Source organism: Vipera ursinii, assembly GCF_947247035.1.
Source record: "Vipera ursinii genome assembly, chromosome: 1".
Taxonomy (NCBI): Eukaryota; Metazoa; Chordata; class Lepidosauria; order Squamata; family Viperidae; genus Vipera; species Vipera ursinii.
In genome coordinates, this window is record NC_139512.1 from 136,102,745 (window position 1) to 136,126,563 (window position 23,819).

Consider the following 23,819-nt stretch of genomic DNA (forward strand, 5'->3'; position numbering starts at 1 on the left):
ATGGTGCTGGAGAAGACTCCTGCGAGTCCCTTGGACTGCAAGACGATCAAACCGGTCAGTCCTAGAGGAGATCAACCCTGACTGCTCTTTAGGCGGCCAGATCCTGAAGCTAAAACTCAAATACTTTGGCCACCTAATGAGAAGGAAGGACTCACTGGAGAAGAGCCTAATGCTGGGAAAGATTGAGGGCAATAGAAGAAGGGGACGACAGAGAATGAGGTGGCTGGATGGAGTCACTGAAGCAGTAGGCGTGAGCTTAAATGGACTCCAGAAGATGGTAGAGGACAGGAAGGCCTGGAGGAACATTGTCCATAGGGTCGTGATGGGTCGGACACGACTTCGCAACTAACAACAACAAATAAGGAAATCCTGAGATAGTGGCTGGGGACACAAATGTGCATGCGATTATGCATGCAGACACTGTTGTCCTATTGGCCAAGGGCTTGTTTTGCAAAACAATACAAGACCGTGTGTGGCACTGGGATATACAGATCTGACCACTAGTATATCAAAGACCAAGGTAATTTGTTTACAGAGGAAATGAAATGAAAAATTGCAAATTATATGTAAATGGCTAAAAGCTAAAGTAGTAAAGTGAATGAATTTGTGTAGTTTTACAGCATATCAGAAAAATAGGGAAATGGAATTTTCAAACTATAGTTATGCTGGTAGAAAGATAGTGGTAATGGTAGAAAGATATGTAGTCTAACATGGGGAATGTTTGTCAAAAGAAGTAAAAGAAGCAAGCAAGAAAGAAGCTATGTATAAGATTGTGCTTCTGTCTATTTTCTTACATGAAAATTTCAGTATTTCAGGAAAAGCATTGAACTTGAATGTGATGGAAACAGGTTAAAAGAAACAAGAAGAGAGAAATGATAATAAATGTGGAATTAATGCAAAACTGAGTGATCAGTACAAAAGAAATATGTCACAAGAAATACGTCATGGTTTGTACATAGAGAACAAGATAGGCTTGAATTATTAAACAAATATAGGAAGGAAGAGTGAATATGAAGAGGTGAAGAAGGCTGAGAATTTATGGCTGAACAGATGAGATCCTAAAAAAGAGAAGTGAGAAATTTAAAGCCATTAAAATAATTTGGAATAGGAATTTAGTGGAAACAATTAATTGTATTAATATAAACTGAATTCAATTTTATTTTCATTCCTTTTAACTTATGCTTTTGCATTCCTTTGCTTACTCCTCTTATTGGTACCATCATTATGATTATTATTACTCTGTTGCTTTGCATGTACACTGAGAGCTTCCGCACTGGAGACAAATTCCTTGTGTCTAATCAGACGGTCAAATAAATTAATCCATTCCATTTCCATTCTCATTCCGTATTCCATTCCATTTCATTCTATATTATCTCTTACTCTTCTTCTGGACCTTGCATAATGTTACTTACCATGAAAGGGAAAAGCATGAATAATTATTAGGAGTACAAATGAAATTAAGTAATTTAGTCTATGTGCAGAAAATGTATGGAGTGTTTTTCTTCCCAAAAAAGAAATAGGTATCTCTAAACAAAAACATCCAAGATCACTGCAGATGGGGACTGTAGCCAAGAAATTAAAAGACACTTGCTCCTGGGGAGGAAAGCCATGGCAAATCTAGACAGCACACTAAAAAGCAGAGACATCACCTTGTCAACAAAAGTGCGTATAGTTCCCAGTTGCAATGTATGGCAGTGAAAGTTGGACCATAAGAAAGGCTGAGCACCAAAGAATTGAGGCCTTTGAACTATGGTGCTGGAGAAGACTCCCTTGGACTGCAAGGCATTCAAACCGATCAGTCCTAGAGGAGATCAACCCTGACTGCTCTTTAGAAGGCCAGATCCTGAAGTTGAAACTGAAATACTTTGGCCACCTAATGAGAAGGAAGGACTCACTGGAGAAGAGCCTAATGCTGGGAAAGATTGAGGGCAAGAGAAGAAGGGGACGACAGAGAATGAGGTGGCTGGATGGAGTCACTGAAGCAGCAGGCGTGAGGCTAAATGGACTCCAGAAGATGGTAGAGGACAGGAAGGCCTGGAGGAACGTTGTCCATGGGGTCGCGATGGGTCGGACACGACTTCGCAGCTAACAACAACAACTACAAACAAAAACAACACTAAGAAATCAATTTAGGTTAATATAGTCAAAATATATAGTTTGGGTTTTATTTATAGCTTTATCAAGAATCATGGAATAAAACTTACCAGGGTATGGTTCTGTTTTTGTTGAAAACATGCTGGTAAATCTTCCCAATTGCCTATTTTTATATCAAGTGGAATGAAATTGCAGTTGAGAGGTTCTCCATCCTGGATAATCAAATAACACAGGAAGTTATTCAGCCTGCTAATGGTTTCAAGGAAGAACGAGTTATTTATTATGTAAGTGAAGTGGCCATCTGTCACATGGATTGCATCTTTGGGTACGGGTTACTTCCCTATGTAGAAGTAACTCTGTGGAAACTTGTAGAATATGGATTTCTTATTGTGAGTCCCACTTTTTGTATTCAGCACAGCTCACAGTAAATCCTCTCATTTCCCAGAGACTGACATAGTAAAATTGAGGTCACTATCATTTGATCACAAATGGAGCACAAGGATATCTGTGATAGATGTCATAGATAAATAACAGGTTCTTCGGTTGGAATCTGTAAGTCACACGTGGATGGCTAGTTTATTACTTAGAGAAGGATGTGATAATCAAGTACTGATTGAATAAAGTTTTCTAAAGATTGTCTAGTAGGTGACTGAAGCCATATAGTTTCCTGACACAAAGGGAGGCCACAAAGAAAAACTAGAAAAATCTTCTTATAGATTAGGTACTGATCTGCAGGAATATTGTTTGCCAACTCGTAACAAAAATCATCCTTTTAGATACGGCCCGGATTTGTAGATTAGCTTTCAAAGGACAAGATTTACATATCTTGCAGCTTGTTAACTGGGTCTTACATAATCTGAAATGGTTGGACTTTCAGCATTAAGAAACTACACCATTTAAGGAACTTGCTCATTATAGAAATGGAATAATTCAAAGAATAATTAGGTAGCTGGTTTCTGACCTGATAATAAATGGAGAAGTCGATTGTATCAAGACCTCAAAAGACATTAACTGTGTTGCCTTCTGGAAATTCAGCCTGAATATTAAATAATGACAACGTAGATCTCCTATACTGACAATAGAATGGGGACATGGGAAAATTTGAAGATACAAACATAGTATCTGTGAAGAAAACAGCAATCCTAGAGCAATAGGTCATGTAGGGATGGAGCTTGAAATCTGCTCTGAAGAGACCACAATATCTCTTCCCATGACAGAGATGTCCTGAAGACATGATAGCAACATCATAGGGAGGTGCTGGTTATGGGAGTATTCCAGGCAACAACTATCTTAGTTAGGTTGAAAATTACATTACCTAGAGGGGTAAGGCAAGAATGGGTGGAAAGCCAGTACTCATAGTGGATTGTATTAACTAATCATGGAATGCTCCAGGAATTGTACACTAGCTGGATTGGGATAGTAATATGGTTGATACTGCAATGTCCAGTGGTCAATCTTAAAAGAGAATGACTCAGTGAGATGCCACAGAACTGATGGAAATTGTAAAAAGGTGTTCCCAACAGCAAAAAATAAGTATGTTTCTGTAACTTCTCTCCTCAGTTTCTGCCAACGTCTTCTAACTTATGTCCCTCAAAACTCAGCCTCTTTGCTTTCTTGATGCAATTCCATTCTACAGCCTATAGTTTTAGACTCTTTCAGGAATGCTTTTTAGAAGGCATAGAAAAGTCATGAGCAAAAGAAATAGAAAATATTGTACCAATCAGAATTCTACCTGTGCTTCTTAGAATCCAAAATTAATTTCCTACCTTTGTGTAGGCATGAATTCGGTCGGTGTTCCTACTTGCACAGAACATTAGACTATGATATGTTAGGGTGGATTCTGAATCGTTTAAATACTCTGTGAATAAAAATGATTTAAGTTTTATTACAAAATAATTTTACTTTCATCTCTTTATAACAATTATGATGAACATGCCACCACCCAAGCACATTCCACCTGATTTACCAGGAAACCTCCTAAGATGCAACCACATCCTTAGATCCTACCTAGTTTGTTGTGGCACAGGGGTTATTTAGTACTTGATAGATTTATGTCACATGGTGATTCAACTTACGACTGCAATGCTTATGACCAAAATTCCAGCCTCAGCAATAATTGTAAGGCAAGGAATACTTGTATCTAAAACAACTGCAATGAGGCCCAACTCTCACCAAAATGATATGAGAAAAACATCTGAGGAAGTAAGTACCTTTATAGTAGGTGGTCTATTTAGATCTTTTCATCTACTCAAGAAATAAGGATAACAATCTAATTGTATCTCCAATTAATAATTCCCAGTAGAAATAGAAAACAATAATAGTCTATTGTTGTAAATATTGAATTGAATTGATCTAGATCTAGACCCAGATCTAGTATCTAATTTGTATTTGCAAGGATGCTTTAAGCCAGAAGTCCCCAATCTTTTGGGCACCAGTGACCAGTTACGTGGAGAGAGGTTTTTCTGCGGAACGGAAGGGGTGTGGTTTTATATGCTGCCTGCCTCCTGTGGATGAGGCTTTTCTTGTTTGTGTGGACGCCATAGCCCAGTACTGGTCCACAGACCGGGGGTTGGGGACCCCTGCTTTAAGCCCTAGATATACCAAAAACACAGATTCTGGTTTTTTCCCTCTATGGCAGTGTTCTGAGGAGGTAAAAGATTATTATTGGAAAGATACTAGGATGTTGTATAACATTTTTATTATTATATATTATTAGCATGTCAAAACACATCTGTCAACTCTACAACGAACCTGGCTGCAGCCATTTTCCTCGTTCTAAGTTGACACAAGATTGGGAGGGGGATGGAGGATTTCTAGTAGTCAAATCATTTTACTGTCCTGTGGGAACCAAGGTCCTGTGTTTTTTTTTGATAACTTGAACTCCATGGACAAGTTCATGCAAATTTCTTGGTAACATTTTCAGAAATTGTTTGCTTCTGCCTTCTTCCTAGTATTGAGGGATAAGCAAATGGCCCAAAGTCACCCACTTCCTGCCTAAGGCAGAACTAGAACTCAGAGTCTTCCAGTTTCTAATGAAGTTACTTTAACAACTAAGTCAAACTGGCCCTCACTTCTAATTTAGCAGATGAATATTTTGTGGTATAATATTTTGTGGTATAACAAGTATAACCTTGTAATAGAGAGAGGCAACTATGTTAATCAAGTTAATTTTGGTAGACAAATAAGATTTTTTCCTAATAGGACATTTTCTTGCATTTCTAAAATCTCAAAATGCAAACTATAGCCCTACCATGATCTCCAAAATGTACTGAGGGCATCTTGTAAGTCTTTCTAAGCACTGTGTTCAACAACAGAGGAGAGGAAGAATCCAACAAGTGTTTACATTATTCTTTGTAGAGTTTTGTGTTCCAATGTTAAACAAGTTGACTTTCACTAATAAGTCTTCCCCTGCCTCTCATTCCCCTACCTTCTCCACTTTCGACTCCAAATTGGCTCCAAACCCTTAAGACTAGGTAGAAATTTTCTCACCATTTAAACATTTTGCAAATGTTATACATGCAACAGTTACTGAAGAGCGGATAATTCTCAAACTTCTAGATATCCCACAGTCCAAACCTGAACATGTAATAATTAGTGCCAGAAGGAAGGCAATATTTATTACCTTCTTTGAGTTCTTGCTTGCAGCAGTCCAATTTCTTATTTGTTTCTTCCTTGATCATCTCGATACCATTAAGACCTATGTTATTTTTGATTGCATTTCCATTTTCACTTTCAGTAGAGAGAAAACCAATTTGACTTTCCTTTTTTATAACTATAGGTATTAAAAAGCAAGAAGGAATAACAATTGTATATTATACTGTTGGGAAAGAAAAGCTAACATAAATGCTAAGGTACATTTCTGTTATAAAGTCTACTACTTAGTTCTTAAGAGAAGAATAGCAGTTAATTGTAGTAATTATATAGATAATTCTCAGATTAAACAAGAACAGGATATGTGCCCACCAACTACTTGTCTTATTCTCATACTCAGTGGCTATGGGTACAAAAATAATAACATAGTCACCAAACATCTAGCAATTTTTTAAATAGATTTTTTTAAAAAAATAAAAGACCAGAATAAAAAGCTACATAAAACAAAAAGGCTGATAAAGACATAGCGGAAAAAGAATAACAATACTAAATAGAGTTTTCAATTATAATAAAATTTGAAAAAAAAAATCATTAATTGTCTAGAATTATTTATTATGCCATCTTAAAAAACAACTAGAGTTCTATAACACTTTAAACATATTAGTATTGATATCACTATTTATAAATATTAAAAGAAAAAGAAAAAAGCAAAAGTATAAGAAAATACAAAAATTAAAAGGTGAAAACTCTACAAATTACATTGTTTAAATTGCCTTCCATTGTACCCAGTTACTAATTAATCAATATATTTATAAAGACTGAAACTGTTTTCAATTACTTTCTTTACATCTATTATTTCCTCTGTAGCATCTAGTGCTTTGGTAAAGGTAAAGGTAAAGGAGATGTATTTCCTTCATTTAGCATATGCAATTGTTATTTATTCAAGTGTCAAATATGTGGTAGTACCAAAGCACTATAAGCAGGGGTGTCAAACTCAATTTCATTGAGGGCCGCATTAGCATTGTGGTTGCCCTCAGGGGGCCGGGTGGGCGTGGCCTACTGGGTGGGCATGGCTAGAGTGGGTATGGCCTACTGGGTGGGCGTGGCCAGCTCTACATCGTTCGCATCAAGGGTGCCTATGGGGGCCCGGGCAGGAGTGGGACAGATCTGAGGCTCTCTGGCAGAAGGAGGGTCTCTGGGCCAGGGCCAAGGCAGTGGGGGCCGTTCCCTCACTGTTTCCAGGATGGCTTCACGGGCCACATGAAACCACTTCACGGGCCGGATCCGGCCCCCGGGCCTTGTGTTTCACATGTATGTACTATAGGGACGCGGTGGCTCAGTGGGTTAGGATGCTGAGCTTGTAGATCAGAAGATTGGCAGTTTGGCAGGATGAATCCCGAGTGCCGCGTAGCAGAGTGAGCGCCTGTTACTCGTCCCAGCTACTGCCAACCTAGCAGTTCGAAAGCATGTAAAAATGCAAGTAGAAAAATAGGGACCACTATGGTGGGAAGGTAACAGCATTCCGTGAGCCTTTGGTTCCCCCGCACATGCGTGCTAGTCATTTCCGACTCTAGGGGCTGGTGCTCATCTCCGTTTCAAAGCCAAAGAGCCAGCGCTTGTCCGAGGACGTCTCCGTGGTCATGTGGCCGGCATGACTAGATGCCAAAGGCGCACAGAACGCTGTTACCTTCCCACCATAGTGGTCCCTATTTTTCTACTTGCATTTTTACGTGCTTTTGAACTGCTAGGTTGGCAGAAGCTGGGACGAGTAACAGGCGCTCACTCTCTACGCGGCACTCGGGATTCGACCTGCCAAACTGCCGATCTTCTGATCGACAAGCTCAGCGTCCTAACCCACTGAGTCACTGCATCCCTATAGTGCTTTGGTACTACCACATATTTGACACTTGAATAAATAACAATTGCATATGCTAAATGAAGGAAATACATCTCCCTCTCCAAGTCTCCAAGAATTATCACAGGACTCTTTAAATGTCACACACAGGGTAATTATAGAATATTTGCAAAATACTCATATTAGCATTCTTTTTCCTTATAATGACTCTGTAATCCTTGCATCAAGGTGCACTTGTGGTGATTGAATGGAGCTGAGCACTTACTGGCCGGTTGCCCTTCCTGATGCCTACACAGAGTTCACAGCAGATATTTTCTCATTGTGCCTAGAGCAGGCATGTCACACTGCCGGCCCGCGGGCCGGATGCATCACGATGAAACCGCGCCCACATTGCCAGCAATGGGGGAAAAGTCAAGATACATTGCGCGACATCACGTGATGTTGTGAGTTTGACGTGCCTGGCCTAGAGAGAAATATCTGCCGCTACCTAGGATCAAACTCACAGCCTTCTGATTGTGAGGCAAGAGCTCCACCTCTAGGCCACCATGCTGCTCATTAAATGTAATTATTTTAGGCTTCAATTCAACTGAATTTAGCTTTTTCCTGGTCCTACTTTTCTCCTAGCAACACTTCCTTTCACGCATCTGAGATCAAACATGGTCCACAGCCTACAGCCTTGGGGATGAAATAAGATCTATCCTTGAACTGAGTTTTCCTACTGCTGCTTTCCTTTAGGACAAGCTGGCTGAGGAATTCTGGGAGTTGAAGTCCACAAGTTATAAAAGGGCCAAGTTTGAAGACCCCTGCTCTAGATCAAGAGTCTAAGTATATTACTCAGAGAGGGAAGGAAGGAATGTCAGAGATGCAGTAATAAAGATTAACAAAGTTGCTTCTTTTAACACGTCTAACTATAAGATATCATACAAAATAAAATTTGCACCATGGACAATTACACTTATTTCTGTAAACCCTGAATTTATGCAATATGACACTTTTAGGCCCAACTGCTAATTTCTGCTTTTAGCATTAAATGTTAGGATATTTTTGTATACGTGCTATAATACAAACGGACTGACAAGATGTGTTAAAACAATGAAAAAAGATTTTAACGGAAGCAAATATTTTTACTCACTATTCTTTCTGCGAGGAGATTCACACATTTCACAATAAGGTAGCAATGAACTATTACTGTAAGTGCAAAGACTGCAAAGCCAGGTTACTTCAGACGCAAATCCTTTTGTTGACCCAGGTAAAAGGATACAATCCTCCTCTACCTGGGAAGCTTCTTCTGAAAATGAACCGTTTCTTTCACTAAACAAACATTTTCTCTTTCCTCTATTAGGAACAGGCTTGGGTGTAGATGGATCTACAGATCTTGGCCTCTTGGCCTCTCTACAAAGCTCATCTAGATCCTCTGGATCCTGAGGATCTATGTTTCTGCCATTTTCCAGATCCTTTTCCTCCGAGGCTTGGGAAGAATTTGAACTCAAACATGGGGATGCATTATAACAGGAATCAATTTTTCGCTTTTTCTCTATATCTGGTTTTGGCGAAAAGAAGTCACGAATATCATGTTGCTTCTCCTTTTCAAACTAGGATGGAAGACCCAACAATCATTTGCTTAATACAAGATGGCCCTTCATTACCAATTACTATTCATTACCCTTTCATTATCAATCATTTCTTATTTCAATTTCACCATTTTAGAAATAGGTAGTCCTTGACTTATGACTGGTCACTTAACAACTATTCAAAGTTATGATGAACTAAAAGTTACCTATGGTTGGTCCTCGAAGTTACAAATGCCACATCACCTCTGTGCTCACATAATTACATTTAATACCAGTTCAGTGTATTGTGGTCACAATCATGTTTGGTGATTTTTCCCATTTTCCAGCAAAAAATGCCCACTGAGTAAGTTGGATTTAGATTTACAACCATGTTGATTCACTTAATGATTGTTGTAAAAATGGTCATAAAACTGAGTTAGGTCATGTGGTAACTTGACTTATGACCACAATGACTTACAACCAAAATTACAGGCTCAGTTGTGATCATAAGTCTGAATTTTAAGATGCAATTTGACATCTTAAGAAAAAAGTAATATTCTATATTTTAGAATATAGAATTTCATTAGTATAAACATTCTGTCAACATTATTCAAACTTGTTTTTTTATAAGTTGGGATATTGGATATAGAGCTTTTAAACAAAATTGGTATGTTAGATGCCAAATAAAAAGTAAGGTTTTGCATCAGTACTACTTACTCCAGACTTTTAAATAAATTTCACAAAATAAACTATTAATCCTAATATTTTGACAAATTTCACAAAATGAATTATTAATACTAATATTTTGGTCAAATAACATACATTTAACTCATTTTAATATTTGCTATAGTTAGAACAATAGGAATCATGTTTGTTTCTATGTATTTGGATCTGATTTTGAAACTCAACTGACATTACTAGCTAGTTTTTTAAAAAAAATAATGAGCCGTGTAATTAATTCTGAACCTGTCTTTTGTTATTAGGAAAATGATGCTGTAAAGGGAGAGATCTGTTCTGCCAATGGTGATCATTTTTAGATTTCACAATTTGACATTTATATGAAAAATTATTAGTGCAGCTTGTAATGAAGCTAATGCCCTAGATAATATGCAAAAGGCTATTTGAGTAAACCCTGAACCAAAATATTAAGACAAATTAATCTGCTATAATCTACCATTAAGTTTCTGCAGAAAGCGCTAAAACTCCCTACACAGTTATCAAAGACCAAACAGAATTATAATCAGTGGACATAAGCATCTGCTAGAAGCACTGATAATGTCACACTTGTCACAATGCCATTACACAAATAACATATTGTATCTAATTAGCATCATTTGTGCAACATCATGACATGTGGAATGTCAGCTGCCTCTTCCGAATGTCTAGGTCAGCAAATCCAACAGAAACCATACCAATGGGTTTAAGAGAAAAATAAAAGAATACTTTAAATATAAAATAAAGCATTTATTCCTATGGACATTTCCCTTCATTGATGATTCTAAAGCAGCAGTACAACAGCTAAGATTGATGATGATAGAATGCTGTGTGAAATTCAGTTATTACAGATCTAAACCAAAATGAGAAGTACTTGTATATCAAAACATAGTATTACTGAAAAAGATTTATATATGTACATTCTTACATGAGTGAATAACACCTCATCCTTGCTTTCATTTAGGCCTTCATTTGGGGTCCAGGCTTCAGCAAAATTCAAAAAATTCCATTTATCTTTGTCACCTTCTGGTGCCTGTAACTTTTCTTTCTTGCCATTTAATGTGGTACCTGTAACTTTGGCCTAAATAGTAAATGATTAAAAAAAACCACATGTTGTTATTTATCTATTTGTCTCATACCCAACTTCTAATAAGCATTCAAGATGACAAGCAAAATACTTAGAAATAGAAATTAGAAGTCTGATGTAAAAATTGTGTCTCTGCAGATTTCCAAAACAAAATTTCAAGAGAAAATATTCCTTAATATTCCACTGAAATATTGAACTATCACCTAGTACTTCAGATGTCGCTCCTCAACACCAAAACTACTCTCAGATAACACAATCCCAATTAGCAGCACAATAGCTGATTTTCAGCTATGCAATTCCTGCATTTTCCTCCTTGTTGAAATCAAAGTGGACTTATTAAGCCTCAGGGACATAATTAATATCCACATTATATCTCCAAATGCCTAACTTTCCCTAAAAAGAGGCGAGAAAGTTTGGCTGTACTCATTTGGCCTTTTCTGGGCCTAGAGAGCTAATATAACAACAAAGTACAAAAACGCCAAGAAAGACTGCCATTTCTCCAAATATATCATCCAAAATCATTTGCAACAACTGCTTAGTTTCTATTTTAGCCGCCTTCCAAAGAACCTGGAAAGTCTGCCTCTAAGACCATATAATTCAATATTATCTTTTAAAAAATAAAGGTACAATTAATTATTCCTTATGTCTACATCCCAGCAGTCTTGGAAAGAGTCTTACAAGCAATTACAAACTTACCCTAGCCTAATGTTAATGTATGAAACTTCTCTCATGTTAAATCTCAAATATGTGTGACTAAACTCGGGTTCCATGGCCCTAATAACTTCCCCCATCCCTGCATTATTTACCATGCTATGCGATAAATTATGGCGAACATGAAAACTTGCATATTATGTGACCTCTGAGTTACACTAATACAAATTTTGTTTTAGTACAGAATCAGCAGAGATGACAGATAGAGCATCCCAAATAATCTGACATTTCATGAATTATATAGCTCAACAAATTCCTTTTTCGTTCCAAAGGTCTTGATTTCAGGTCTTTAATGTCAGGTTAAGATAAATGATGACAAAACATGGAACATTTCCAAGGGTAAAGGCTGCTTCTTAATATTGTCTGACTGCATCTTCCAAGCTCTAATTACCTACATAAACATTTCCTCTGTTTCATTATCCTTGTCCTTTCCAAATTGAGACACTTCTGCTTTCTGAAGTATGGGCTCAGGGGCTTCTAAGGAAATTTCGTAGCAAAGAAACTTTTATGTGCCATTATGTCTTGGCTGTTTCTTCAGATACATAATATTCTTCTTCAGAATCAAAACGAAGCAAAACTTGATAGGAAAAAAAGATGCCGGGTGAAAAAGGAACAGCATAAAATGTACAGATAGTCCTCAACGTACGACCACAATTGAGTCCAAAATTTATGTTGTTAAATGAGAAATTTGTTAAGTGAGTTTTGTCCCATTTTACGACTTTTCTCGCCACATTTGTTAAGTGAATCACTGCAGTTCTTAAATTAGTAATACAGTTAAGTCAGGGGTCTTCAAACTTGGCCCTTTTATGACTTGTGGACTTCAACTCCCACAATTCCTCAGCCAGGCACGCTAGCTGAGGAATTCTGGGAGTTGAAGTCCACAAGTCATAAAAGGGCCAAATTTGAAGACCCTTGTGTTAAGTGAATCTGGCTTCCCCGTTGACTTTCCTCGTGAGAAAGGGGAATCACATGACTCCAGGATACTGCAATCATCAGTATTTAATTTAATCTTTTTAATCGTTTGTAATTTTTGTATCAATGTTTTAAGTACCCTGTAAACCGCCCTGAGTCCTTCGGCAAAGGGCGGTATATAAATTCAATTAAATAAATAAATAAATAAATCATAAATGAGTCAGTTGTCAAGCATCCAAATGACCATGGGGATAGTGCAATGGTCATAAGTATGAAAAATGGTCATAAGTCACTTTTTAAAGTGGCGTTGTAACTTTGAACGGTCTGTATACATCCATGCAGTATAAAATCTGTAGCAGCTGGGACTTTCAATATTTAATCATACCTTACGATTCAGCATTGCCCACATTACAGAGTCTAATGTTCCATTTGCAATAAGATAATGGATATTCACAGAGTTACTCTGTCCTATCCGATGAGCTCTGTCTTCTGCTTGTTTTATATGTCCGGGGTCCCAGTATAGTTCAGCAAAAACAACATGAGTGGCAGCAGTGAAGGTTAAACCCTAAACAAGATGAAGAAATAAACACTTGTATCATTTTTCAAACAGGCAACAAGCAATGCCTTTTGTAAGTTTACAGTCTCTTATAGAAATTTCGGGGGACATTTAGTGAATTAATTAGAGAACATCATTCCTCTTTATCTTGGCTTACAAGGTTTTGTCTTCTTTGTAAAAATTCACTCAAAAGGCCTCACAAGTAAAATAGCATTGCTAATTGTTTTTCCACAGTAACAAAGCTGTAGCTCCTTCCTAAATATCTCATAAGAAATTGCACTATATAGACAGATATACTCTTTTATAAATGAGGTGCTCCTATATATATATTGCAAGTAATAGTTTCTGGATCAGCTCTACATGAGAGGACTCACAAAAACCTCTTAACTGGAACAACTGAACAAGGGCAAAGTAAAGAAAAGATGCATAGCACTTCAGCTAAATTCTTTAAAATAATTTAAGTTCCAGAAAAACATATTCTCTAATAATAGAAACATAAGTTATTAAATATGCACAGATAAAGGTAAAGATAAAGGTTCCCCAGCACATGTGTGCTAGTCGTTTCCGACTCTAGGGGCCGGTGCTCATCTCCGTTTCAAAGCCAAAGAGCCAGCGTTTGTCCGAGGACATCTCCGTGGTCATGTGGCCGGCATGACTAGACGCCAAAGGCGCATGGAACACTGTTACCTTCCCACCGTAGTGGTCCCTATTTTTCTACTTGCATTTTTACATGCTTTCAAACTGCTAAGTTGGCAGAAGCTGGGACGAGTAACAGGCGCTCATTCTGTTACGCGGCACTCGGGATTTGACCCGCCAAACTGCCAACCTTCTGATCAACAAGCTCAGCGTCCTAACCCACTGAGCTACCGCGTCCCTGTATGCACAGATACATATGACCAAATGTAGGAAACCATGTAGATATATACTACCAGTAGCTGGGGTCCACACTATAATTTGTATATGTTTGAATTTCTGGTAGGATAACACCCCTAGATGAAATTTCAGTTCATTTTTTGAGAACTGGTTCTACAATCATTTGGCTTTATTTAGTGTCCCCAAATGGAGACAACAGCACTTATCTGACAATTAGTGACTAAATTATAGAAGTTGTTAGTTTAGTCTAGAAGGGACACAGTGGCTCAGTGGTTTAGGACGCTGAGCTTGTCGATCAGAAGGTCGGCAGTTTGGCGGGTCAAATCTTGAGTGCCGTGTAGCAGAGTGAGCGCATGTTACTCGTCCCAGCTTCTGCCAATCTAGCAGTTCGAAAGCATGTAAAAATGCAAGTAGAAAAATAGGGACCACTATGGTGGGAAGGTAACAGCGTTCCGTGAGCCTTTGGTTCCCCAGCACATGCGTGCTAGTCCTTTCCAACTCTAGGGGCCGGTGCTCATCTCCGTTTCAAAGCCGAAGAGCCAGTGTTTGTCCGAGGACGTCTCCGTGGTCATGTGGCCAGCATGACTAGATGCCAAAGGCGCACGGAACGCTGTTACCTTCCCACCATAGTGGTCCCTATTTTTCTACTTGCATTTTTACGTGCTTTCGAACTGCTAGGTTGGCAGAAGCTGGGACGAGTAACAGGCGCTCACACTGCTACGCAGCACTCAGGATTTGACCCGCCAAACTGCGGATCTTCTGATCGACAAGCTCAGCGTCCTAACCCACTGAGCCACTGCGTCCTTTACTATTCATAGTACTTAGCAAAAAAAATAGCTAAAAGAATTTTTGCAAAAATGTTGCAATGTGTTGATTCTGGCATCTATCATTTGCTGGGCCGTGACATCACTGCTAGAATTTGCTTAGAAAGAAGCTGAGTTAGAAATTCTGGTTCCTGAAGCTTCCTTCTGCAATTGGAAGTGTTCTTATTAATCAGGACCATTTTGACCAGCTAAGGCTCAGACTAACAGAAAGCAAAGGAGATTTTGAGTTCTCCTTCACTTTATACTCCACACTCAACTCCATTGTGGACCTGGAAAACATCTTTCTAGCTGTGAGCATACCATATGTGTAGAAATCTATATGTGGAACTTATTCAGCCTAAGAGTTCTAAAAGAATTTTCTCATACTGGATTTGAAAATGATTCTACCAGTGTTCCATATCAGAGAACAATTTTAAGGTGTATTTAAGTAATATACTTAAGTTTAAATCTATGCTCATGATTATAAAATATACGGTAAGTCTACTGTGCTAAAAAAAGGCTTTATTTTATTCATTAGAGGCACACTGAATGATGATCAACAGATGCTTTGCACAATGGTCAATTAAGAAAAGTTAATTCAGCATCTATTTAAACAAACAGGTTTCATGCACATACACCCAGAGAAAGAGAAGAGAGAAGGGGAGAGGGAGAGAGTTATTTATTTAAGTCATTACCTGGCCAGCAGCCTGAATGCTTAAAATGGCCACTCTGGTATCTGGGTCTTTTTGGAACTGATTTACAAGATTTATTCGTTCTGCTGAAGGTACCCTGCCATCTATCCGAATATAACGAACCTGTACCATATAAAGTAACACAAACAGTCACCTGAAGAGAATACTTGGGTTTTGACAAAAAAAAACAACTCCTGACAATTGGGAAAGAAAGATGTTAATGAGATTACTACTTGCCACATTGAATATGGTCATCAGACCAATCACAATTAAGATGTGTGTGTGTGTGTGTGTGTGTTTGTGTGTGTGTGTGTGTGTGACTGATTTAATCCCAAAAGAACAGCAGCTTTAGACACACCATTTTTGCTTCACAGATATGATAAACTTTCCAGGAATATAGGTCCCTAGTTTGAAAAGATAACAATTCTTAATAGAGAAAGTTGCTCTAGTCTTCCACAGGAAGAACAGGGGTGAAGGTCTGATGGCCAGATGCTGTTGCCTCATAGCTAGAATAATTACAATAATATTACAATAATCCCTGTCAGATTGCATCACCTATTATAGCAAGAACATAAAGGAAAATGTTACTAGGAACCAGAGATAGTTAGGTCACTATCAATAGAACTAGAACTAAAAGGATGACACCAAAAAGGAATTTATCTTTGGGGGATCCAAAACAGTGGTGTAACTAGAACTCCCAGATTGGCTTTGCATCAATTCAGGAGAAGCAAAGGAAATGTTGGGCATAGCAGGAAGATGATATTATGGAAGCAACAATATTGGTTGAGGAATCTGCAGTTCATGTCATTCCCCTTTTGCTCTGCCCCTGTTCACCGCCTTGAGTCCTTCGGGAGAAGGGCAGTATACAAATAAAATAAATAAATAAATAAATAAATAAATAATAAAGTCAACAGACAAAATAATAGAATATCAGAATTGGAAGGGACCTTGGAGTACTTCTAGTCCAGAGTTCCCCAACCCCCAATCCATGGACTGGTACCGGGCTGTGGCATGCCCACAATCAGTCCACACAAACAAAATTCCATCCGTGGGATGCAGGCAGCACACAAAACCACGCAGTCCATGGAAAAACCGTTCTCCACAGAAATGGTTCCTAGTGGCCAAAAGGTTGGCGACCTCTGTTCTAGTCCAACCTCTTGTTCAAGCAGGGGGACCCTGTATCATTTCAGACAAATGGCTATCCAGTTCCTTCTTAAAAACCTCTAGTGGAGGAGCACCCACAAGTACTGAAGGGAAGTTGTTCAGTGGACTTTGTAATGAGACACGGCGGCTCAGTGGCTTAAAAGATGCTGGATTTGTCAGACAGAGAAGGTTGGGTCTCTGCATTCCAGCAGTATGATCCTTAGCACCACGTGACAGAATGAGCTTCCATCACTCACTTCAGTGTCTGCCAACCTAGCAGTTCAAAAGCAAGTAGATAAACAGGTACTACTCTGGTGGGACTAATAAGCAAGAAACCAATGGGTACCGGACCACCTGAATGAGAGGCAAAAACCAGCGGAGAAAAAGCCCCAGATGACGCTGACACTCCAACAGAATGTCGTTACTTGCTTTGTGTGTGGAGCTAGTTCCTATGATGCACAGTGGACAGCACACGAACACGAACTGAACAAACTAGCAATCTTAGGCAGCCAAACTTCTACTCTGTAATAACATTGTAGATTCCTGGCTTTCATGTACCAGTGCCACACGCTAAATAATAGTAATAATGGACCTTGTAAGTTTCCTATGCTCCAGTGTTATCATGGGGTTGTCTTTAAAAATGATTCAGAAACATTAAATGGCACAACGTGCAGCTGTTTAAATATTGGAAGAGCAAGGCAGTAGAAACAAGTAACACTTCTACTGAACAAACTGCACTTGTTGTATTATTATTTAACATTAAAATATTAATGGATAGTCAACTGCCGGCATCAACTTCCCTGCGCCCTGTGCGTTCCCACAGAGAGGGCCTCCTCAGGGTGCCACCGATCAGAGAATGTCGATTGGTGGCCCCCAGGGGGAGATCCTTCTCTGTGGGCGCCCCGGAGCTATGGAATCAGCTGCCGGTTGAGCTCCAGATGGCGCCCGATCTTCGCTCCTTTCGCCGCGACCTAAAAACATTCTTATTCGAACAAGCCGGCCTGGCCTGATGGGGGATTGGTGGGGCTTTTTATTGTGGTTTTATTGGGGTTTTAATATTGTACTGATTGTTTTAGTGGGCATATATTTAATTCTTTTTTAATTTTTGTAACTTTGTATTTTTATTCTTGCCCTGTTCACCGCCCTGAGTCCTTCGGGAGAAGGGCGGTATATAAATATTATTAAATAAATAAATAAATAAACTAGTTAAATTGATATAATAAAAACTTTTGGAGAGTTTAGAATCATGTTATGTTATCTGACATTTGCAACATCAATTTCAATACTTTTTAACTATTGCAGGACAACCATTTAAATTGACAGGGTAATATCTACAAACATAATCATGTAACATGTGCAAATCCTAGACAAAACAAGTAAATGTAGCTAAAATGCTTGAAAATCCTCTTCCCTGCTTTGTCACAAGAACAGCTAGTTTAAAAATTAATCTCGCCAGCACTTTCGACGTTAGCATTATAAATATTAAATGCCAGAACGGTTAAAGCTACCCTACACAAACCCAAAGAAGAGGACCTTGCTGATAATGAGCTCCTACTTGTGGAGCTGATAGTTTAAAAGTTTGGGAAAATAAAACTCTTAAGTTTGCCTTCTACAAAAATTTATTCCCCAAGTTAAATTGCAATGAATTCAGGCCTATGTGCCCCTTCTGCCCTCTACTATTTAAATATAAATTTCTGTTTTGTTTAATAAAATACTTAAAAGACAGGCACACAGAGAGACCAAAGAAAATTCCTGTATTTTATTTTGCAATTAAAATTACGATCACTTGAAAACCAAAAATTGTGTTCAGTAGAAAACCGCCACCAAAGCTTATTCAAATTTATCTTAGCATCTTGGATGCCAAGGAAATAGAGGTCAGGTACTGCTTATGATTTATAATTAGTTCCTTAGGCCTTGACCTCTCCACTTAAATGCTATTCATTATATCCCTGCATTATAATACATTATCCAGTACATTTTCCATCTTATCTACATAAATAGTATCATTACTATTTCCAGTAAAACTCTACAGCCTATCATCTGCTCAATGATCCTCTTTTGGTTAAAACTGAATGTTTTCTACCTTGACCTCCAGTGTACACTATCTCATAGTGTACAGTTCAGCAAGTATTTTGTGCTGGTAGTAAGTAAAACTCTGTTAGGGTAGGACTGCTGAGCAAGCACCTTACTATTTTTTTGCCCTTAAAACACGTGAAATGGCTTATTAGTGTGACTTGACTAGTAAGTTCTGATTATAACCCTAAGATGTATATGTATACATTAAAAAAAAATAGAAAGTCACTATTACCATAAACTAAAGTTTGTTGTGAAATTACATTTGAGTTCTGGTGGCTGAGATCTATCTATACCTCTCTGTTTTGTTAGAACTGATTCACATTGCCTTCTTCCAAAAATTTTGATTTTATGACCTAGTGTAGAGTAGACCCCTTGCTTTCTCAAATGGCCCCTCATGGGAGCATGGTCAACTCTGTCTAAATTTCCACATTAGCCAAAATCAATTAAGGGGTTGCACTTGGAGCTGAGGCATGCCATGCTAACTTGCGTTAATTTGAGCAAGAAAAATACAATAAATATTGCTATTGTATACAGATGTACCACTGCTTGCTTGTAGTTGGGGGTTGGAATGTCAAAAGTTGAAAATAATGAGAAAAACACTGTTGGATTATACAGCCTAGCAAACAGGAAATGAATCAGGAGAATGATATTAGTTTCTGCAACCTAACGATTTCTTCATTGCTAACGCAATCCTCAAACAACCAAACCAATGCCTATATATATCACCCGAGAAACACATACAAATAAAACTCACTCCATAATTGGTATAATGAGATGGAAGAATTCATTTAGAATGGCAAAGATATATTCAGTTGCTCACTGTGGAATAGATCATAAATTGCTTTTGTTGAAGTGCCAACTAAGCTAATGCAGAAGAACAAATCACCCAGTTTCTAGGGTATCATCTTGAGAATATAGCCACCATTTTAAGGAGACAATCAGAAATAGTTTTGGGAGGTCAAGGTATACGCCAATACCAAAGAAGAAGATCTGACAGGCTGCACAAGCTCTCATAAATATCCTTAGTTCATTCAATACAAATGGGAGTCCCACCTGACAACTTAGACACCACATCCCGTATAGACTACTGCAATGCTCTCTACATGGGGCTGCCCTTGAAGATCACCCGGAGGCTTCAACTGGTGCAGAGTGCAGCTGCACGGGTAGTGATGGGAGCACCCCGATACTCCCATATTACACCCCTCCTGCGTGAGCTGCATTGGTTACCGGTTGCCCTCCGGGTGATATTTAAGGTGCTGGTACTTACCTTTAAAGCCCTACATGGCTTAGGCCCGGGATACTTGCAGGACCATCTGCTGCCGGGAACGAATTCCCATCGCCCAGCACGCTCACACAGAGAAGGCCTCCTCACGGTACCGTCGGCTAGACAATGTCGGCTTGCGACCCCCAGGGGAAGAGCCTTCTCTGTGGGAGCGCCAGCCCTATGGAACCAGCTCCCCCCTGAGCTTCGGATGGCCCAAGATCTCCAGTCCTTTCGCCGCGGCCTCAAAACACTCCTTTTCCACCTGGCTGACCTGGACTGACAGGGATTTTAATTATGTTTACAATTTTAACTCTAATCTTTAATTTATTTCAATTTTTAATTTTAATTTACTGTACAGAGACCTTTAATTTTTGTTGTTGTTAGCTGCCCTGAGTCCCTCGGGAGATAGGGCGGGATATAAGTCCCATTAATAAATAAATAAATAATATAAATAAATATTCAAGCTGATTTTAGAAAAAGAAGAAAAAGAAAATTTACGGTTGATGCACAACTGATAATGAAAAAAAGTCAAAGAATACTAAAAAGAAGTCAATATGTGCTTCACCGATGAAAGAACTACATTTGATTATGTGGGTCATGGCATGCTGTGTAAAGTCCTTAGAAAAATGTGGCGGAACATGGCAAAGCAGATTGCCCTTAAAATCAACAAAAGAATAAGACAAGCCTCATTATTTATTCAGTCTGAATGTTGAATATGTATAGAGGAATGCAGGATTGGAAGCAGATGAGCAAAGTTTAAAAATTGGAGAAAGAAACATTATTAACCATATATGCTGATTATTACTATGATAGTAAAAAAATTAAAAACTCTAGTAATTAAAAGAGCAGTGAATCACAGGACTAAGATTAAATATAAAGGCCAAACAAATGACAACAATTACAGGCTTAAGTTCACTTGTTAGCCTAAGAATTATCAGACATTACTGAAATGGTCTATATGGCTTCTCACTTTTAGGATCAATAATCACTATTAACAGAACCAGCAATCAAGAAATACACTTGAGACTAGTACTTGACAGAAGACCTTGGAAAAGATATTCAAACATCATGATACAATATATCAGATGGTGCAAGTATTAGTTTTTCCTACGATAGTCTATGCAAGAGAAAGATGGACTTTGGAGAAGCAGGATAAGAAGAATATTGACACTTTTGAATTCTGCTGTTGGGAATCACTCCTGAGAATACCAAGGATGCCAAGAAAACAAAGGATCATCAGACAAATCAGACCAGATTTCTCTTGAAACACAAATGACCAGGCTCAAATTATACTACATGAACATATTATGTGAAAACCCAGCTCTCTTGAAAAATCCAGAATGCTGGGACAGGTGGAAGGAAAGAAGAGAACAACCAGCAATAAGGTGAATGGACTTTATTACAATAATGGTCAGTTCATCTCTTGGAAGACCAAAAGTCAGGATGAAGATAGATACTCCTGGAAAAGCTCTATCTTGTGGTCATTAAGAACCAACACTATCTTGATGGTAATCACATGCATCAAAGCACACGTATTAGTATATGATTCTTGATAGTATGATAGGAACCAAAGTTGACCAACATTTTTTAGAGGAAACGTAAAGGCTACAGTGGGCTAAGACCAGATTGTGGGCTTGGAGAGCAATAGAATTTCTCTGTTGTCTTTACATGGACTAAACTTTATTAATCTGAGAACTATAAGCTCTTACACTGTTCCAGTGTTAGTCTTTGGTCCACTGCTGTTGGCCTTCCAACAAATTGTAAAGAGTCACTTATTTACTATAAGCGAATAACAATTTAAGTAGGATCTTCCCCCTCCCGGCACCCCGCTCCAAACATTTTGGGACTGTAGTACGGCTAATTGGGTATTCTGAAGTTGCAGCCCCAACATAAGTGGAAAGTGCCATGCTGAGTAAAGCTAATGTATGCAGTGCTATCTGGTTTTAACTGTTAATTTTCACTTAATAATTGTTTATTTTATAGAGGTTTATACCACAGTGGAAAGTATGTCAGTAGTCAAGACGGTACAGATGTAAGCTTACCCTTTTTTTGTAACTGTGATGTTCACGTTTACAGCTTAATAAAAGCCTCCAATAGCAATCTCATTCCATAAAGCATATTTACCTTGCTTTCAATCACTGCCTCTGTACATGCCTGCAGCATAGTTAAATGATGAGCAAAGACCAGAAACTTCAGTTCTTCATTCTCCAGCAGCATTTTAATATAATCCTTTACTGCTCCTGCCTAAAATATATAAGCAAGTTGGAATCTTATTATAATTATTGAGAAAAGGAAAGGCAAAGGGACACCAACAAAATACCGGGTACCTTAAGTTATAAAATAAAACTGCACAAATAAACTATTAATTTTTTTTTTAATCAAATGTAGATTCAGGCTAAGAAAAAGCAAAGAAAAAGCAAACTATGGCATCTATTTTATTACATACTGGTTCATCTACTCCATCATACTGGCTCATCAATTCCTGTAAAGATTTTTGTGCTACTTACGGTATGTTCAAAGCAAACAGGCAAGCATGACAAATAATACACACAAACACACACAGTACCTGAATTTACACTCTTAAGATTTGGATTAAAAATATTTTTTGAATGGAAGTATTTCTACTTAACTGTGACTAAGAATTCTTCAATTCAAGAAAGACTAATAAAATGTCTCTCAGCTCCCTGCATATTCAGCAATCCAATATACTATATCCCAAATTATATGCAGAGAAGCTCAAGTTGGTCTTTTGAGGGTTTATGTTATGCAGTACAAAAAACTGACTAGAGAAGTCCACTTTGACAAAAGGTTTACCACACAAAGTTCTTGAAATTAATATTTAAGTGCTGCTGCTAGGGATGAAGTACTACTAGTTACCGGTAAATGTCAGAACATATATTTGCTATCATAAAATATAGTACTTATTACTGTTAAATATGTTTTTGATAATATATCCTAAAACGAGGCAGTTCATGGACAAATTAAAAGTAGAATTTAGTTCAGGGTTTGTAGGGAATGAAGAATGGTTAACAAAAATCTCCCACGATATATCTATTCATAGAAGCTTTTGCTGGATCTGGGCATCTTACAGATGGAAAAATATTTCTTTCTGATTTTCAAAATCTTTTTGTTATAAAAATGTAGATGCATATAATCAGAATACCACTTTATATTATTTTCAATTCCCAAGAAATGCAGGAAGAGGTGCCTTTTTGGTGGTAGCACCCTTTGGAATACCACACCCCCTGAAATCCACGTGGTGCCATCCTGACTGTGTTTAGAAGGGCTTTGAAAACTTGGCTTTTCTTCCAAGCCTTGGGTTGAGTGAGTGATGTATCTTCTGTATTTGGGGAGATAAGATGGTTGGGTTTGTTCCTCCAGAAGTTGGGGTTTATTATTTCTACTATCTGTATTTTGCTGGTATTTTTATTACGCACCACTCAAGAGTTGCTGTAGAGCTGGGAAGCTTTGTAAATTTAAATAAGTAAACATATAAAATGAATATTCTTTATCCAGCTGTTATATCGTTAGAAAAAGCAGAATAGAAAAAGCTACTACATTTTAACAACACTCACAAAACATTTCAGGATTACCTTGGCAATTGCTGTCTGCTTAAACATACGTGTAATTAGACTCATCACTTGGACAAAGTCATCTTTAGAAGAATCTAAATTTGAAGCCCTCATTAACTTCTCCCACTCCTCAAAGCTAGTATTTAATTCCTGCATAGGAGGAAACAACATTTAGAGGCAAAAATGTGAAAAGGCAAAACAATTGCATTGTCTCTGAATCATACCATATTTCCTCAATAAAGAACAAGAACAATAACCTTTTTCACTTAGCAATGTCAATGCAATGTGTGGTCATTGATAAATTCCTACCATGTATTAAAATTTAC

At 38.0% G+C, this 23,819-nt stretch overlaps 1 protein-coding gene across 1 annotated transcript in view; it reads right to left on the reverse strand.

The window, feature by feature from the left end:
- The window catches only part of ZRANB3 (zinc finger RANBP2-type containing 3), a gene marked incomplete at its 5' end in the record, with an annotated part of 64,899 nt that overhangs the window by 12,797 nt on the left and 28,283 nt on the right, over nt 1–23,819 (reverse strand). The window contains 9 exons of the mRNA XM_083367384.1: nt 2,205–2,306; nt 3,861–3,952; nt 5,717–5,866; nt 8,673–9,132; nt 10,733–10,885; nt 12,900–13,079; nt 15,442–15,561; nt 22,046–22,165; nt 23,515–23,643. Coding sequence (XP_083223510.1) covers nt 2,205–2,306; nt 3,861–3,952; nt 5,717–5,866; nt 8,673–9,132; nt 10,733–10,885; nt 12,900–13,079; nt 15,442–15,561; nt 22,046–22,165; nt 23,515–23,643 — 1,506 coding nt within the window. The remainder of the gene's footprint in view (nt 1–2,204; nt 2,307–3,860; nt 3,953–5,716; nt 5,867–8,672; nt 9,133–10,732; nt 10,886–12,899; nt 13,080–15,441; nt 15,562–22,045; nt 22,166–23,514; nt 23,644–23,819) is intronic.